Source organism: Clupea harengus, chromosome 7 (genome assembly GCF_900700415.2).
Source record: "Clupea harengus chromosome 7, Ch_v2.0.2, whole genome shotgun sequence".
Lineage (NCBI taxonomy): Eukaryota > Metazoa > Chordata > Actinopteri > Clupeiformes > Clupeidae > Clupea > Clupea harengus.
In genome coordinates, this window is record NC_045158.1 from 2,134,786 (window position 1) to 2,154,785 (window position 20,000).

At 43.6% G+C, this 20,000-nt stretch overlaps 2 protein-coding genes across 2 annotated transcripts in view; both read left to right on the forward strand.

Moving 5' to 3' along the window:
• Positions 1-4,349, forward strand: part of fibcd1a (fibrinogen C domain containing 1a) — a 79,957-nt gene extending 75,608 nt beyond the window's left edge. Inside the window, exon 6 of the mRNA XM_042708189.1 lies at positions 1-4,349. This exon is cut by the window's left edge and continues 547 nt beyond it. The gene's annotated coding sequence lies outside the window, so the exon portion shown is untranslated.
• A 7,880-nt stretch (positions 4,350-12,229) lies between these two features.
• The window catches only part of traf1 (TNF receptor-associated factor 1), a 13,557-nt gene continuing 5,786 nt past the window's right edge, over positions 12,230-20,000 (forward strand). Inside the window, exons 1-7 of the mRNA XM_012816643.3 lie at positions 12,230-12,872; positions 13,067-13,151; positions 15,171-15,269; positions 16,587-16,748; positions 18,228-18,287; positions 19,685-19,753; positions 19,872-20,000. The exon at positions 19,872-20,000 is cut by the window's right edge and continues 276 nt beyond it. Coding sequence (XP_012672097.2) covers positions 12,670-12,872; positions 13,067-13,151; positions 15,171-15,269; positions 16,587-16,748; positions 18,228-18,287; positions 19,685-19,753; positions 19,872-20,000 — 807 coding nt within the window. The 5' untranslated portion in view covers positions 12,230-12,669. The remainder of the gene's footprint in view (positions 12,873-13,066; positions 13,152-15,170; positions 15,270-16,586; positions 16,749-18,227; positions 18,288-19,684; positions 19,754-19,871) is intronic.

Consider the following 20,000-nt stretch of genomic DNA (forward strand, 5'->3'; position numbering starts at 1 on the left):
TTTAAATATTATGAAGAAACATTTCATGTTTTTGTCCTTTAAAATGTGTTTTTTCAAAAAAAAAATATAATATTACAAGAAAAACGAATGATAACTGTGTCATTTAGGAGCAGTACACGTAGCATTTTAATTTAGGACATTACCAGTTATCATTGATAGTTATAAATATAAAACAGCTTTGTGTGTGTGAGCGAAGACACACTGATTTGTCCTTTACCGAAACATTATGTGTGGTTCAGTGCTTGTAGACGTTTCATGCCCATTTATCTCACCGTGTCTGGAACCTGTTGCTACAGGGTGAAGAACTGACTTCTGACTGAGCGCTCTCATACAGGGCTGCCATGAATCTTCTGTGCTTTCGAGTGTGGGGATTGACTGTGTTCAGCCTAAGGTAGCAATCGCATTGAGAATACGCATAAGCCGCGAAGCGTAAGTTAACCCTCGGACCAATTACTCTCTGCTCACCTCCTTCTGATTCAGTTTGGCAGTGTGAGGACCCAGTGTGTTCCTCAATGGGGTGAGGCAGCCCTCACGCTGGAAAAAGAGCAACAGCAGCAAAACGCGTTGCCACACTTGTATACATTTCTATCTGGTATTAAGTTCTGATTCATTCCTTGTGTGGGGACTGAATAAGTTCTTTAAACAGGTTCAAACTGAGACAAGCTCAAGAAACAGCACCAAGGGGGTGGGGGGGGTTGGGGTTGGGGTTGGTGTCGGTTGGTGCTGATGGGGACCTGGGTTTGAGTCCGACCCGCGGCCATTTCCCTGTGCTAATCTCTCCTACTCATGTCCTGTCTCTGTACACTGTCCTATCCAGATGAAGGCCTCGAAGCCAAAGTGACTTGGATAGAAACACCAAACACACTAGTGGTTCCTTATCATGCTGCTGTCATCCCCGAACAGCTATAGCAGCACAGGTGGTGGTTTTTACAGGTACCAGGCTCAGGCAAGACACACACACAGACACACCAAAGCGAGACTAGAATATTTTTAGGGAGGACAGGGTGAGTCAGTGTCGAGGACAGCGATCAGTCCTACTGAGCAGCTGACTGTGGCATGGACACAGTGCAGAACTGTGCCAGTTCAGAACCAGAACCGGATCGGATCGTGGTCGGATCCAAGCCTCATTGTTTTGCTTCGCATCTTTTCGCTGTCTAAACAGGCTGCATTCATTTGGTGGTATGCGTTAACATTTTGAGCGTTGTTTTTGATTGGTTCTCTTGTTTGAATTCGCACCGCCCCTCACTTGCCAATCGGAAAGTAATCGAAATGAATCAAATGTAATACGCTACATTATTTGATGAAATAATTAAAATAGGTAGATTACTTTTTAACAGGGTAACTACTAATCTGAAACCTATTACATTTCAGAAGTAACCTTCCCAACGCGGGTCTCAAACACCTCTCTAATACAGCATCTTATGACAAAAGGTCATTCAAAAGATCATTCAAAAGGAGAGCGATGTAAGGGTGATCTTGAGTTCAAAACAGGTTGCTGCATAGTTGGCCGAGTCCTTTACAAGAAGCAGCTGACCCCTGAGACCGATCCTACCATTACCAACCCTCTGTCAGGGGATGGCAGGGAAGACCCAGCCACAGACCAGATGCAGACAAAAAATCAGGATTTATTTTCCAAAAGGTAAACAAGCAAAAGATGCAGGCAAACTAAGAATTCCAAAAATATCAAAACACAGAAGATCCCAACTTAGGAATGTAACAGGGAAAGAGCATCCATGGAAACAGAAGATCCCAACATAGGAATTCAACAGGGAAAGCACAGAAACAAGGCAGGTACGTAACACGGGCAATAACCCGTTACATTAAATAATAAGACACAGGTGAACTAAACAAGGGGAAACAAGACGCAGGAGAAACCAATCAGGCAAACAAACAGGGTAATTAACAAATCAAGTGTGGTAGAAGGTGACGGAAAAAACCAGGACGTGGCAGAGGGCAGGTGGGGGCGGAGCTCAGGATAACGACAAAGAAGCACATGACATAAACAAACAAACACGGGAAAGCACATGGCGGGAACAAGGAAACACAAAACAAAGACAGAGCACAATCCTGACACCCTCATCAAAGTCCGATTCACTCCAGAGTTAAGTGTGATTTCACTGTGAGCCCAGTTACATATCGCATCCTTATAATGGCACAGGTTTCAAATTATTTACGACATCTATTGCGGATGGCAGTCAAGCCTAGCTTTTATTTATGATATATAAAAGCAAAGAGACAGAGTTAGACGGTTCCTTTCCACTCGAGCAGGTGTTGAAATAGCGTTGGTCACTGGCCGTTTATTTTTATGGTGGACAAAATCCCTACCTGCAACATAAAACCCGTTTTCAGGAACAGACAAACATCCCCCTGGCAAAACCGCGGTGGGAGGCTTCCTCACAGATGATCAAAAGGGTATTTTTTTTTCGAAATAGCACATCACCATTCTCAAGGGCATTCAAATCCATCCATTGAAATGTGCGTGTGTGTCCTGGAAGAAGTGATTTAATTAAGCCCCTGCCATAAAAACATTGTTACAGAACAGAACAGCACACACACACACACACACACACACACTCACATCAAAGCCTGAGTGTGTGTTCCTTTCTGAAATGTCTGGCGGCATACAGACGTTGAGGCTCCAGCCTCTGAGACAGACAGTGAGTTATCTTTACGCCTCTCCCTCCACAGCCAGAGTTACGGAGTGAGAGCCCAACCACAGAAGTCTGGGAAAGGCACGGCCGTCTATTCTCTAATGTTTTATTCTGTCTATAGAGTTTTTGGACAGTTTGCTTTCATCGCCACAAGCAAGTACATTTATTATTAGTGTTCTGAAGTTTGGCTTTTGCAGATTGAAACGCACACGCCGTTATGATTGGGGTGGGGTTTAAAAGCACAGTAATGTCGTTTCTGAAGAACTCCACTGTGCAGATGTGGCTGCGATTGTTGACACAGATAGAAAGCTGTGGAGACATTGAGATGAAAAGAAGTAATTAAAATTGAAACAACACATTTGGAGATCACGTCTGTGTTTCGCTCTTTGGCCTGTCCCTGGGTGGACCTCAGAGAGGTTCTTATCCGAGACCCCGTGTGCTGCCGGGATGCAGCTTGTTCTCTGGCAAATAATGAATTAGATTCCCCTGATGTAAATTGCCCTGTCAGTTAGCTAATGCGCTAAACAGCTCATGACAGGTTGTGATGTGGAAGATATCAGCTCTCTAAACAGACAGCGCCCGGGGGGACTGAGCACACCCTCCTCTGCCTGCCGAGAGATCCACATAGCAGCCAGACCAGGGAGGAATTTGGCCCAGTGTCAGCTGATGTGTGGGGAAGGAGTCAACAGAACCGATCAGTAGCCAAACCCAGTGGCGTCTAGACCTCCTGTAATGACTCAGTGATTGGGTCGTGTATGCAACAACACAGTGCTATCGCTTTAGAGGCTTGGAGTGTGAAACATCAGGCGACTATTGAATTGATGTTTTTTTTTATATATATATATATTGTAGTAAACGAGGACATGTTGTTTGATTTTTAAGTTACTATAGTGTATGCCTAAAGTATCCTGTAAGGATTTACATGGAGCATTATGGAGTGAATATCCTGTAGTAATGTGAATACTTCGAGAAGATGCTGAGAAACCTTAAAACTACAACCTGAAGATGATTGGGGTTGTGTGAGAGGAAGTGTTCAGGGACAATGAGTGTGTGAGTCTTTGACACAGACAGGAGTGTGTGTGTGAGCGTGTGTGTGTGTGTGTGTGTGTGTGTGTGTGTGTGTGTGTGTGTGTGTGTGTGAGAGAGAGAGACTTCCAGGAACTCAGGGGCCCCATGCTGACAGGAATCTCATTCTGTCGCCCCCTGCTGGGTAGCTACCTTACTGCGCTGGTGTCACATCACCCAGCCACCCATGTAACTCATCTGAGCGTGAAATTGTTAGGTGTGTGTGTGTGTGTGTGTGTATGTGTGTGTGTGTGTGTGTAGCATGCCTCTGCAGCCGCAACTTCACAATATGATATCAGTACTGCAGGCTCCACACTGTAGCCCTTAATCCAAATTTCTCCATTTGCACATTTTATGTTTTAATCTGCATTCCTTTGTTTAATCCATTATTTATGACCAAATAAGATATTGTGATTTGTAAATTCTGTGAGGGAAAAACACCAGGCTCAGCACTTTGGAAAGTATAGTTTGTGTTTCGTTGACAATGAGACCACTGCTGGTTGCTGTTTCCCAGCTTTATTTCACTGGTTCTTGTATGATAGATTTTGCCCCCTCCTCTCATTAGCTTTGGTTATTCCCCTTTTAATGTTTTAAATGACATTTAATAAATATTCACATTTTCTAAACAAGGCACTGTGTTGTACTGTTTTATTTCAAAGAAATCCAAACCGATAGAATATCTAGTATACATTTGTGACTGTGTTGTAGTCAAGTCCGAGTTGAGTCTCGAGTCCCCAGTGTTCGAGTCCAAATCAGAGTCACCCAAGAAGAGTGTGACTCAAATCCCCATTACCTGACTCCGAAATCATAATAAAAACTATTTGATGGATTAATAGGACTAAAGAAAATGTACTATTTATTAAATAAATGTAATTCAAGTGTCTGTTGTTTGCCATTAATTTGTGGTGAAAATAACACTGCCAAGGCTTGTTTAATGGCAAATCTGACATATTTGTAATTGCTCTTCACGGCAAATTCATTTGGGATTAATTTAGTAAGTAATCCCAAATCATGTAATTAATTAGATTTTGTATCGTTTAACAGCCCGCTAGAACGTGATTGACCTGCATGAATAGTGCATGTAAATTTTGATTTCACATATCGTTTTAAAATAATGGACCTATTTTAAGTATTTACGTTATGTGCATAATATGATCTCAATCTGTTCTTGGGAAAACATACCGGTACATTTATTTGCTGAAGTATCAGGAGCATGCCTAGGCTGTAAATAAGCTCACGAAAGAGCCAAGGAAGCGTCTTGACAGTCACCAAGTGATATAGTATACCGTAAAAAAGCTATGTAATCATAACCCGGTGTGATTATGATCTACCATCAAACACGTATAGCCCATCAATTCACCTAACCACTGACAGAATTTACAGTAGACTATTAACCAGATTGCTTTTGTTTTGACCGCAGATATTATGCCTGCACTACACCATATTGCCTACAATAAACAACACTTCAAGTGCGTTGGACAAAACCAGAGATGTATTTCACAATTATAGAAATATCTTGGCAGGTTGGGTAGGCTAATCGTCTTCTGTCTTAATGAGAAGTACATTTATTTAGAAAGGTCTAGAGTGAACTTGCTCTGTTATAACGATACAAATGTGTCGTGCTGTGAAGATAGTCACTCACTCGAGTCCGAGTCCAAGCCCGAGTCATCAGTGCTCAGGTCCAATTCAAGTCCTACAACACACTGCTAAATGAATGCACCTTTATTAGGTTGGGTAACACATACCAACAGGTCAAGGGGACATAAAGGAATGTATGACTTCAAATCAGAGGCCACCTAACACACACTACGTTTCCCTGTTGTGGGGACGGAGAAAGCTGGATGGAAGTGTATTTTAATTAATTTGCGGGACTTTGTATGTCCTGTCATCAGGCTAGACAGAGCAATGTTTCAGGATAGGGCTTCATTTTCAGTAATCTGGCCGTACATCTGCTGACAAGGATCATTTGCACGTGAAATACTGTCTGGGAACTCAAGTGCCAACTACATGGAGTAACTCCTGGACATTTTAAGAGGTTGACGTGCTCTTTTCCATGACAGCTTCAAATGCTAACCTTAGCTGACTATAGTCAGCGGGGGGACATTAAAAATGTCACATTTGAAAGGCTTTCTCTCTCTCCGCCAGCTCTCACGGAGGCGTCTGCGTTGATAATCCAGGACGTGAACAGACAAGGACCATTAACGGACTGCGCTCATCAAGCTCTCGGTGATCTTCAGGCAGTAGCTCCGTCTTTCGGGCTGTCTAGCTGAAATAGCAGGTAAATGAGAGTGAGAGACGCTTAGAGGAGGCTTTCGGTTTTACCTCTCTGTGCAGGAACCTTGTCCACACCGTGCTGGCTCTTAGATGGAGAAAGACGAGACACCACTCAAACGATGGTCTCCAACTCAGGTATAAAAGCCTCATTACAGATAGAATGAAAATGCGTTTTAGATCGTGTGACGGATGCAGAGTTATGCACAAGGTGAAAAAGATCTTTATTCTACAGTTATAATAAGGAGACTATTTCTCAATTCTATATTGACATCTAACATGTTTTTTGTTTGTTTTTTTCAGCATAGGGCCGCTGTTGTAATAACAGAAGGCATAACTGTAAATGTAACTGCTGTAGTCTCTCCACCTGATCTACTTGTAGAAACCCTTGGCCTACACCCACTCACCCCCACCACACTGTCATACACTTATGGTACCCCATACTCTCGAGACAATTGTATTGTTTTGCCACTATATACATACATTTGAATTACATTTTTAAAAGGGGCCCAATTTATAATGTTTGACGTGAATAGCAATGACGCACCCAGGTAAATATAGCATTTTTAAGGTGAATCAGTCTAATGCCCAGTTTCTCTAACATCAATGCATAACATCTATACAATCAATATCTACAATATAATAAACTAGTCTTCTGCATCTTTAACATGATGACGTACCACCCAGTGGTCAGTCCCCTTTGCTTTTCAGTGTCATGGATGGTACCGTCTGAGGAGAGATGCTGGCCAAGGATGTGGCTTATTTGTGTGAGGGGCCATCTCTTTCAGAGGACACAGCCTGCATTTAATTGCCATGCCTTCAGGCAGCAGACTTGTATCCAGAGTCCCATTATTTCTATTTGCTAGACAAAGTCCAAGATGGAACTGGTGCATGTTCAAGTTTGCTGTTTCTGAAGCTTAATTATACCATGATGGTAATAGGGTGGCCATCAATATTTCAAATTTGGTACCTTTGTGCTGCTGTGCTGGACTGGGAGGCACAAGATAATGTAATTCTTTGAAATAAATGATTACCATTGCCAGTCTCTGTTATTTTGACGTGGTTTAGTGCAGTTTGGTTTTGAATGGCACTCACGTGGCGATGCTATCGGTTTTTATTTTAGCTGGGTTCGCTCGGCCCCATTTACAGGAAGCGGAACAAAGAACAGATCCATCAAAGAGCTGCTTCAGGGGTCCTCACACTTTGGTGTGTGCTCAGTGTGTGTGTGTTTGTGTGTGCTCAGTGTGTGTATGTCTGTGTGTGCTCGGTGTGGGTGTGTTTGTGTGTGTGTCTGTGTGTGTGTGTGTCTGTGAGTGCTCAGTGTGTGTGTGTCTGTGTGTGTGTGTATTGTTCTGTGAGTCGGTATCTGCTACCTGGGGAGAGCTGTGAGAGTCCATGGCTCTGAGGCAATGTGTGTGTGTGTGTGTGGTGTGTGTGTGGTATGTGTGTGGGTGTGTGTGTGTGTGTGTGTGTGTGTGTGTGTGTGTGTGTGTGTGTGGTGTGGTGTGGGTGTGGGTGTGTGGTGTGTGTGTGCGGGTATGTGTGTGGGTGTGTGTATGCGTCCGTGCGTGGCATGTGGGTACGGCAGCAGTTATAAAATGGTATTTCTATTTCAGGAAGCAGGGACGATACTAGACTGTTTTGTCCAGGAGGAGGAGAGACGCGAGGGATGCACAGGGCCACAGCAGGGACATATCTGGGCCAGATGTGGGCCGAATGTGACCCAAAGGCTGCTGTGCTGTATAGGCGGGGCCTTGGCCAGGTTCATGGAGAGTTCACTCATGCCTCTCGACGGGAAACACCTCAAATGGCCGGGACTTCTCTTCACACTGTCAGAGCCCGGCAGGACTACATGCTTCAAACTCCTGCTGCCCCTCTTCCCCACCCGTGGCAGCCTTAATGCATTCCCTGCTACACCTCAGACAGGATGTACACAGATACCCAGACAGCAAGAGACTCTAATGGTGGCTCTGGTCACGAATCGACCCAGGGGCGTGTTTCATTCATAAATTATACCGTAAGCTGTACTTTCACGTTTCGAGGTGTGTATACCTTCTCTAAGAAATACTTTTGTAATGTTGGTCTGGACCACTCTTAGTTATACCATAACACAGTTTTCAGATGTTTTACAGCCTAAAAATGTCATCTCATTGTATGGACATCATGCATTGACTGTGATGTAAGACCAAGACACAGTAGGTGTTGTATTACATTGTGTGTTTCATTAAATAAAAATAAAAACCATCGGTATGAATTAATTAGCTGTTAATTTTGTATCCCTTGCGAATACAAATCCACGAGGAACATTTAGTGTACAGCCATCCTTATTTGGGAACTTTTTTTTATTTTGACTTGCATAATTCTTCTTGCTGATGTTCTTTCTTATAATGCTCGACCGCACGCTTTGGATTGGAGTCAATGAATTCAGTCTCTGAAGGTACACATATGAAAGTTTCTGCATAGGGGAACTCTTAAGAGATGGTCTGGGAAACACTCACACTTTAGTAAGATAGCCTGTACCTTTAGAGTCTTTGTAAAACGCACCCAAGATCTGTCACAGATCCAGACCAGTGTCACTGCCATCAGTAACCCCCCAGTCCTTCCCTTTTCTTTCCCTCCTCCCTATCATTCTCTTCAATCTCTCTGCATGTTCATTTTCTGTCCAGGATGTTCTATTTTGGGCGTCCCGCCAGAGCGATCGATACCGCCGCCACATTTTAGACTCCTGCATCATGAGGCTTCAGAATGAATCCATTATTGGGGCTGTAACCTTGCATTATGATTTAAGAGTCCCATAACAGCATCCCAGGCCGCATCCCTCTGCTTCATGCATCTGGGAGAGGAAGTGCATATAGGGGGTGGCCCTAGTTATCCTGGTCTCCCTCGGGTGATTGCCTTGTAATGAAAAACAGGAGCAACACATCGAGGGTCTCCAATTACACTCGGATTGATTCAAAGCGGAGGAGTGTTTCAGCGCACGCAAATGGACTCGTCCCGTGCTGTTAATCTCTTGAGCCGTATCAAACAAAGCCAGTGCTTCACCCTGTTTAAAGAGATGTGCAGTACAAATTTAATGCCACTGTCATGTATGTATTAAAGGGCGCATCATTCTCCATCGGATGTGAAGAGTTATAGACCTCTCTCCCTTATTCCTTTTTTGTCAAAGATTCTTGTAAAGGTTGTCTTCGAGCACGTTTCTGATTTCCTGTCACAGAATAATTGGCTAGACCCTAAGCAGTCTGGTTTTAAGAATGATCATTCTACTGAAACTGCTCTTTTATCTGTGACTGAAGAATTAAGACTAGTGTCCTCTGCTCAGTCATCAGTTCTGATTCTAATAGCCTTTGACACAGTGAACCATGACATCCTCCCCTCTATTCTGTCCAAATTGGGAATTTGGGGGGAAAAGCACTCTGTTGGTTTGGATTGTATTTGAATTGACAGGGATAGGTGTCAAAGTCTCACCAACTCTACACACTGGTGTACCTCAAGGATTGGTACTCGGATCCCTCCTTTTTTTCTATTTACTCCACTTCCTTATGTTTGGCCAGGACAGTTGACTGCAGACGGGGTGCGCAGGGGCACACAGGGGGTCGTAACAGGTGAGATCATTCGCACCTATGGGTTCTCCTATCACTGTTATGCAGGCGACACTCAACTGTACTTGTCTTTCCCCCAGGATGACAATATTGGCTACAATTTCTGCTTGCCTTAGTGATATTTCAGCTTTGGATGATGTATCGTCACCTTCAGCTCAATCTTTTGAAAACTGAGCTCCTCGTATTCCTAGCCAACCCGGCTATCCCACACTATACTAACCTCCAGCTCGGTTCATCGAGCCCAAGTGTATGGAGCATGGAGGGGGCTGAGTGGTAGTGCTATGGTATGTGTTGGGGAATGAATGCTGGTGTGATGAACACATAGAGAGCCGATGACTAGAACGCATCTGGCCTGGGTATGGCTCTGATTTGGCCCAGCACCGCTTGGCACATTGATAATGGGTTGGATGGTGAGTGTGTGTTGGGGAAGGGGTTGTTGTGTTGGGGGAAGAGTATGCAGGTGTGTGATGAACACCTAGAGACTCTCTGCCTGGAAAGCATCAGACCAAACTCATTTAGAACATATTTATAATGCATTGGAAGGGAGAGTTTGTGTACGTGTGTGTGTGTGTGTGTGTGTGTGTGTGTTTGGGTCTTGTTTTGTTGCTTTTGTCTTTGAATCCCCAGGGATTCAGACAAAAGTGTACAGGGGTGGGTGAGGTTGTGAGGTTGTGTGGTGTTGTGTGTGTGTGTGTGTGTGTGTGTGTGTGTGTGTGTGTGTGTGTGTGTGTGTGTGTGTGTGTGTGCATGGGTAGGTGAGGGTGTGTGTGTGTGCAGGGGTGGGTAAGGGTGTGTGTGTGCAGGGGTGTGTGTTTGTGTATGTGTGTGCAGGGGTGGGTAAGGGTGTGTGTGTGTGTGTGCAGGGGTGTGTGTTTGTGTGTGTGTGTGCAGGGGTGGGTGAGGGTGTGTGTGTGTGTGTGTGCAGGTGTGTGTGTGTGTGTGTGCAGGGGTTGGTCAGGGTAGGTGTGTGTGTGCAGGGTGGGTGTGTGTGTGTGTGTGTGCAGGGGTGTGTGTGTGTGTGTGTGTTCTGTCGGGGAGTGATGAAGACCCACATAGCGGCTAACTGAAAAGGATCATTGCGTGGTTAGCCGAAATAAAGTAATTAGCCGTTCTTTTTTAATCCCTTGTGAATACATATCTATGAGTAACATCTAGCCAACAAATGTCCTTATTGAGGAAGTTATTTCATTTCGACTTGCATAGTATTTCTTGTTGCTAATAATAATGATACCATGTGCTCCAGTCTGAGTCATGCCCATCGTACTAATCTCACACATGCTCAAGACAAATTACAAAAATCAATGCCAGAAACATGGATTCAACCCCCGTAAGGTATGCATATGAACATTTATCTTAGGTGAAGTCTAAACAGGCGGTTTGGGAATCACGTGTAGAAATGTAAACAACTTTAGTGAGGTATACCTTTCAAGTGACACCGTTATTGGGGAACCCAGCCCTGCCCTGAGCCCTGAGCCAGAGGTGATCAATGCTTTGGAAGGGAGATCAACACAGTAAGCAGTCGGCGGTAAAAACAGGCTTTCAGAGCAGGTGCCGTGGAGGCTCGTAGTGATGTGTGTGTGTTCTGTTACCCCCTGCCTACAGGAAGGAAACCAAACACACACACCTATCTGTGGCGAGGAAGTCTCCACTCATCTCCGGTAGTATCTGTAACAAAGGTGACTCGTTAGGTTTTCAATAAATTCTTATGTCATTTTTAGAATAATATAAATATATTATATTTGTATATATATTAACAATACAGAATGTTTAATGCTTTTTAATGTCAGCAGGTGACTATGCTGCTTTGGTTTACAAATTGCACCTCTGCATTGTAGAGTGTTTTTTTTTTCTGCTTTGTTACTAAAAAGGATGTTGATCACACCATGTGTAGGCCTGTTGCTTTGGTCCTTTAGCGACAAGCTCTCTTGGTGAGCTCCTAAAATGTACCACACACACCTTCACATTTTACCTCATAATACAAATGGCAAAGGACTTCTGTTTGATACAATATCAGTTATTTATAAACAGTTTATTGGTAAAGTAAAAAAAAAACCTTGAATACAATTCCATTAACTTCATCTCCTGTCAGATTACATCAAGAATGTGTTTTTGAATAGTGAAATGACGTCATATAATCTGATATGCATGGCTATGTGTCTAATATCTGCCTGTGGTGAGTGGATTTCTGTGGAAGCAGTTTTGTACATCAGCATCAGGCACAATGTAAACTTCTCCAAAGGATAAACAAATAAGTCTGCCACAGGTAACTGCGCTATTTATCACAAAGTCCCACTTCGAGTTGGCATTGTTCCATTGCAAATCGCTATTTTATTGAGTTATCACCGGAGGACACGAATCTGCCGACTCTCGTAAAGGCTCCCAGGGAAGTTTCGGTCAAAAACAACATTAAAAAACAAGGTTCCCTCGTGGCGATACAACATTTTAGAGGAATCCAATAAACCAGCTGAGTAATTTTATACAGACAGCTTGTTAGGGTACTGTTGTGCCAAGCTTTCAACAACTTTCCTCATGTTTTCCAATGGTTCACGGATACATTTACAATTGGATGAGATGAGTAAACCTATTGAAGTATAACATTTCATATCGACAGCCTACACAAATGTCGACACATTAGTAGGAAAACTAAACAACAGTAAGCACCGAAGCACCTCTTCCACCATTGAACCGCAGGGACTTTCCATAGCCTCGAGTTGTGGTGCAAGCGCAGCCCCTTACTCTAATTCTCAGAAAAACTGCCGGCTGATGTCAGAGACAGCGCAGGAGATATCTCTTTGCTTTGTCTTTTTAAATGACATCAATGACATTTCAGACGACCCAGGAAGAGATGTACCTTGTCCTGTCATTTAGAGCTACATAGAGAAATGGGGGTTTAAAAGCCATTTCCGGGAAGTATGAAGGGGAAATCCGCGGCTGTTAATTTCCAAATAATGTTTTGAAGAAATGGCTTCATTCGGTTACAGAGTAGGGACACAGTCAACAGGTAGAACTTTAGAAGACGCATTCATGAGCACGAACTGAGCACAGAATCTAGGCTACTTCTTTTTCAGACTTTATCGAATGTCATGGCGTCAAGAAAAGACATCACTAAAGATGTTTCATCTACGCCAGATGAAAATGAATATCCATCCGGGTTCCCTCAAAGTATTTGCGACCAAACTCCTCATGAGAAATACTTATGTAGCAACTGCAACAGCGTCCTTAATAAAGCCCGTCAAACTGCCTGCGGCCACCGTTACTGCCTGGCCTGCGTCAACTGGCTAGTCAGGTAAGACCACCTAATGAACATTCATTAGCAATTACTGTCTTCATATTCACACATTTATGAATACATTCAACTGTGTTGTGCCGACTAGCTTGCTTTAAAAATGTATAGAAATAAGTTTGCAGTTGAAAAAGAATGTGGTTTGTTTGACATTTTGGATTGGTTTATCAGTGTGTTGAAAACTGTTCTATGATCAGGTACAACAAAGCCCCTGTGTGTCAGAAGTGTAAAGAGGGGGACCCAAACGCAGAGAGTGATGCAAGCATACTGACCCTGGATAATGTAAGTTGAATCACCTGTTTTTGTAATGTCTTAGCAGAGTTAAGGTACCACTGGACCTGCAAGTGAATTAAATGGAATGTATGTGTCCAATCCTTGGCACTTTGACAATCAAGCAGCGCAACACAAAATGAAGGCAAACATTACCATAACGAGACACATTGATGGGGTTGATTACTCATTGATGATATGTGGTCTTACTAAGTTGAAGTTTTTAGGGCCGTTAATCATACTAACTAAAAAATGAATTCTGAGAAGTGGTATAAGGACCCAGTTTTATCATAGTGAGAAAGATAAGAACTTAATAAAACGTCATAATCATTTCCCCAAACAGAAGAGGTAGGCAGGAGCACTAAATAGCAGTCGTACTGGTAGTATATTACTAAGGAGACCAAATCAACAATTAATGATACTAGGACAGATCCCGCTGCGAAGAAGAAGACGTGCTGATGAAGTAGCAAAGTGCTGTTACACACTGGCAATAAGTGCTGTCACACACTGACAATTTGAACCAAATGGTATCGTAACAAGGTAACAAGGGCAGTGTAATAATGTTTTTGGTGAACCTCGCAACAAATAGCAAAGGACCCATGTACAAAATATGTATTACCGTGTCCTATCCAAATGTCACGGTGCAAATTTACTGGTTGTAGCCACCAGAAGTCTTTCAATCACCTGCTAACCAATCCCACAGGCTCAAGGGTTTGCTCCTGGTGCCCCTCTGTCCATAAGACACTATAGAGCTTAGTGAATGTGAAAATGGACCCCTGGTGTCTGGACACACTCTTTCTCTGGTGTGGAGTGTGTGTGGCCTGCAGTGTGAAGGCTTGAGTGCTCAGGGCAATGTGCCGTGACCGGCACGGTGTCATGGATGCTCCGTCCTCCCATTAACAGACAGAGTCCACACTTCTCCCCAGGTGAACAGTCACAGCTCAGGTGGCTGTCTGTCTGTGGGTGGACACCCAGGTATGGGCCAGATGAGAAGGCTTTTGGCTCAAGGATGTAAGGGGCTGGCCATGTGCCTGTGTTTTGGAGACGCCGAGAGTCTGTTAGAAAAAGTCCCCTAACGGTGCAAACCCATGTCAGCGACGCGATACGCTTCCATCGCTTTGAGTGGGCGTGTTGTAGCGTGTGGAAATAGCATAACAGACTGGACTTAGTGAGCTAGTTAGCAGGCTAGCCAGTTAGTAGGCTATCTAGTCACTTGTCTTTATATCAAAACTGTAATTCTGTTCAAATAAGCCCAGGATTAAATATATAACGTACCAGGAACAACAACAAGCCCTTACAAGGCCATCCAAGCCTCTCTTTTTAGCAAATTTAACGACCAAAGGATGCCACAGTCCTGCAATTTTTTGCAAACCGTCAGAGACGACACCAAACAATCTGATTGGCCGCTGCCGGGAAAAATCTCTCCTCATTTGCATAGGATTCAACTTCTTCCAACTTTTATCGGTCGCGTTGCCCAAAACGGTGGTCTACGTCACAATGGATTGGCTCCCGTTGAAATGCATGGGATTTAGAATATCGCGTCGCTCGTAACGGTGTCATGGGTTTGCACCGTTAGTGTTTAAAGATAAAAGGGAAAACATTCAGGCTTGAGAGGAATGTCTAATGGTAATATAAAACAGACCCTAATGTCAAATTAGCAAATCACCCACGCACGGCCAGCTCACAGATGCGGTTGGATAGCCCGGAAGAATCTCAAATGATCATGTGAAGTCGATAACGCGCTGATTTGACTAACTGTTTGTTTATTTCATTCATTTCAGTCATTTTATTTACATTTTTTGACATAAAATCAATATGTGATACTGTTTTAAAAAACTGTATACTGTATAGTCCATTTCAAGACAATTCATCCAAAGTGGATGCTGCTAAAATACTATGTGATAGAGTGAACTAGTGCCCTCTGTGCTGCGTGGGGTGGCCTTAGGAGTGGGCCTGGCTGTGTTGTGAGTTGGTTAACTCCCATGAGTCACTGTTGGAAAATGTGTGTATTTCCCCCCGTGTCCCCGGCAGTCCTTCAGCGACGCGGCCATCACCAAGGAGATCCTCAATCTGAAGGTGCACTGTGCCAACCACGGCTGCCCATGGAGGGGTATTCTCAGGGACTTTGAGGTACTTCCCTTCAATAGGTCACCCTCTGCTGCCGTGTGCTGTGTGTGTGTTGTGTGAGAGTGAGGGTTTTGTGAGTGTAAGTATGTATGTGTGTGAGTGTGTTGTGCTACTGTATGATGTGTGATTCTGAATGTTTTGTGTGCGTGTGTGTGTGTGCGCGCCTTGTTGTGGTACTGTATGATGTGTGATTCTGAATGTTTTGTGTGCGTGTGTGTGTGTGTGTGTGTGTGTGTTTTGTTTGATAAAAGTTCTGTTTGTCTGTGTGTTGTTCATGGTTGTATGTGTGCTGTGGAAGGTTGTGAGTGAGTTTGCTACCGTTATATTGTGTTGTGCTGTGTCCTTTTGTGTTATTATACTGTATGTTGTTTTGGGTTGTTTTGTCTTGTGTTGTTTTGTGTTGTGTTGTGTTGTGTTCTTTTGTGTTGTGTTGTGTTCTTTTGTGTTGTATTGTGTTGTGTTGTGTTGTGTTGTGTTGAATTGTGTAAATTAAAAGGTTATGTATGTGGGAGGTGTTGTTTTTTGAACTTGCGTGTGCTTTTAGATGAAGGGGTGTGCTTTCGGTCCAGTTTCCTTTCTAACCGCTATCTGTGACTTTAAAGTGTTTATGTGTTTTATTTCAAGTTCATTCACTGTCCATTTTTATCATGCTATCATCCAGTCCACGACAATGAGATTTATGGTTGACATTCAAATTGAGTACATTTACATCCATGTTTAAAGGATCAATAACTCCAGCTGTCCCCCATAAAATAAGTAAATAGGAAACTTAAATCCTTAGTCTTAATTTCAATTGCAATTTATTTCAGATGATCACATCCAATCATGTTCCTCCCCCTATTTCTGGCCCTTAAAATGGGAAGCAGAACATCCCACAGTATTATGCAGGTCACCCTGTGGAGGGTTAGCTCTTTTACATGCAGGAGCTCATGTGACTGAAATGTGTCCAAGGGGTTTTTAATCAGTCATCATCTATTACACACATGTTGCTAAGCATCTCTGTTGTACTCTCTGTCTCGCTCTCTCTCTCCCTTCCCCCCCTATCTCTTTCCCTCCCTCCCTCTCTCTGTCTCGCTCTCTCTCTCTCTCCCTTCCCCCTATCTCCTTCCCTCCCTCCCTCTCTCACTCTCTCTCTCTCTCTCTCTGTCTTTCTCCCTCCCTCCCAAACTTCCTCTTCCTTCATCCCCCCCTCTCTCTCTTTCGCCCTCCCTCCTCTCTCTCTCCCTCCTCTCTCCTTCTCTCCCTCCCAATCTCTCCCTCCTCTCTCTCCCTCCCTCCTCCCTCTCTCTCTCTCTCTCTCTCTCTCTCTCTCTCTCTCAGGAGCATCAGAGTCAGTGTGAGTATGCTCTGATCCCGTGTAACGTGGGCTGCGGACACATGGTGCTGAGGAAGGCTCTGGTCTCACACCTGGAGAAGGGCTGCCCCAAAAACACCTCCACCTGCCCCGCCTGCGCCCAAACACTCACCCTAGCTGAGCTTACGGTACTGTAGGACAGGGATCATTCATTCATTCATTCATTCATCCATCCATTCATTCATTCATTCATTCATTCATCCATTCATTCATTCATTCATTCATTCATTCATTCATCCATCCATCCATTCATTCATTCATTCATTCATTCATCCATTCATTCATTCATTCATCCATCCATCCATCCATTCATTCATTCATTCATCCATCCATCCATTCATTCATTCATTCATTCATTCATTCATCCATCCATTCATTTATCAATCAATCAGCCAATCAGTTAGTCTGTTTGTCTCTTTTTCTGTCTTTCTGTCTGCCAGCTATGAGTTTTTCTAACAACCTATCAGTCAATCCATCCATCTGTCTATCAATCCACATGGGTGAATACGCTCAGTCTGTCAAACGATGTGTTTATACATGATTGAGCCGAAGGAAAATGACATGTGCAGTTTGGATTGTAAAATTTAACAACAACAGAAAATGTGTGTACGCACACATACACACCCACACACACACACACTCAAACACACACATAGACACACACACACACAGACCCAAACACACACATAGACACACACACACTCAAACACACACATAAACACACACACACACACACACGCACACACGCACACACACACACACACACACACACACACACACACACACACACACACAGACCCAAACACATACTCAAACACAAACACGTTCACCCATAAACATATGGAAAACACCTACAGCAGCGTGCAGGGACTGTTTTTCCATCTGCAATGACTATTTTTTATCAGGCTCTAACCTCCTCCACTGTGTAGATAATGTGTGTATGTGTGTGTGTGTGTGTGTGTGTGTGTGTGTATGCAGCAGTAAGTGTATTTGTCGTGGGAACGTTCTGCTGGGACATTCTATGGTTCTGCCGTACTACCAGCACTATCAAGTGTATAGTTCGTCTTCAATCGTGCTCTTGTAACACATGCACAGATCTTATAGGCTCTTTCAAGTGAACAACTCTTTTAAAAAACGTTCTCTGTGTGTTTGTGCTGCAATGGCGTTCATTTTCCGAACAGAGACGAGATGTTTGAGATATCTTCATTGTTGTGTCCCCGTCGGTGATCTCTGTCCGATTCCACCGGGCTTTGGTCAGATGGTTCTGATGCAACCGCCCAAACATCTCAAGAATCTTGGAAACGAGCTCCAAACTATTATCAGGCAGCTCAAGTCAAACTTAGCTTGGCCTCTCAGAGGGGAAATTGGATATCTGAATGGTTTCTGCATATGGAGAGAGAAAAGCGAGAGAGAAAGAGAGAGATGGAGAGAGAGAGAGAGAAAAAGAGAAAGAGAGAGGCAGTGTGGAAACAATCAACAACTGTGAAATGATGCACTGTTTCTCATTATGTAAATCTCCAATAGTCCTGGTGAAAAGTTATTGTTTTGAGATGATTTTGTTTGCATAATAGGTGAGTAAGTACATTTTGTGTGCTGTGTCATTGTAGATGCATAATTGCCACCGACAAGGCGACAAGAAGCCTTCGGCCAGGGAGAAGAGGCAGAAGGTAAACAGACACTCACGGCTCGTGGTCAGTGGCCACTACCGTCATGGGCCGGTGAACTTTTGTCCGTCACGTCACACACAAATCTGTTCTGTTTCTCTTTGGCTATGGTGTGTTGCTATTAGGGATGGGCATTCGATTAAATTGTCTTAATCGATCGTCGGGAGAATTAACGATCGATTTTCGATTAATCATTAATATTTTTATATTAAAATTCACTATTTATAGGCTATATTAAAATGCAGTGAAAATAGAAAAAACACAGCGTGTTTCCTCATTGAGATCTTTATTACCAGATGAACAACTCTCGTGGCAGTTAAACTTACAAGATGGACAACTCTTGTGGCAGTTAAACGGGATCCGTTCAATGGTTACACTTGAAAATATGCGCTGCTGTACGCTTAAGCAGCGGAGCCGACAGCTAGAAGCCGGTGCTCATAAACACAACTGACCTTCGTTTTTTTTTTCTCTCTAACTAATTAATCTCACATTTTGAAATTCATTCATCTAGATTCATCGTGATTTAAAAGTTTGTTTTCTTCTAAAGACTAAATCTTATAAATTAACGAGTAATCACTTCAGACAGCGTGTATTTTAGACACTGTTGTTTAATTGTATTTTTTTCGTGCTCTCTCGCCATCAGCCAAGGAATGTATGCGAGACACAATGGTGCCCCTCGACGGTAAATCGTAAGAATTGTCCCCTGAAGCAATTCGAATCACCTCAGTCAGCCCACCGTCTTCAACTATGTTGATGGGCCGACAGTCACCGGCAACCTAAACTGCTACAGCGTTGGTAACCTTTTCACGGACTGGTCTAGTTCATTTCCTAGAGAAGTCGTGGAGTGTGGGTTGGCGACCATCTAACCTGGGACTGCTTTCTGTCGGGTGCTTTGCATTAAGGTGATAACTTAAACACGAGCTGCTTCTGTGATAGCTACATTCAGCTTGACAAATGCTACATACAACTTTAGTTTTGTCGATTGTTCTGTCATTTTGCCTCTTAAACAGAAACTTTCCGCCCAACAATCCCTCAGCTCTCTCCATCTTCAACTACCGTCTCGGTCTCTTCTATCTAACTGACTGCAGACAAGGGGCGGTTTCGTGCCATGGGTCAACGCGCACCGGAAGTAAACAAAGTTGCGTTAACTGCGTTCAAATATTTGATTGCATTAATCTCCGCCACAATAATCTCATAGAATAACGCGTTAACTTTGACAGCCCTAAAATAAATAAATTACACGCACACTACGCAGGAGAACATGTTTTAATCGACGAAAAAATAATTTCATCGAGGAAATTCTTAATGATCAATTAATCGATCGTCGATGAATTATGCCCATCCCTAGTTGCTATGGTGTGTTGCTATGGTGTGTTGACACGATACTTGTGTTTCGGTAGAATGGTAAGAATGCAGGCCCCAAGGATAAAGACTCCTGCATCTTCTCTGACGTCGGATGCACATTCAAGGTAGTGCACCTGTCCTTGTAATGTCTACTTTTGTATTGTGTGTTTTGTTTGTAATATAAAATGAATTCTTGAGTTGTGTTTTTTGTATAGCGTATAGATTTGTTTTATTCGGTCGTAGGGGAGCGCAGAGAAGATATGCGAGCATGAGAACAGCAGTCACGCCCCCCACCTCCAGCTCCTCCTGCAGACCGTGCGTGACCTCCCCCCCTCCACCTCCAGACACCCCCAGCCCCTCCCCGCTCACCTC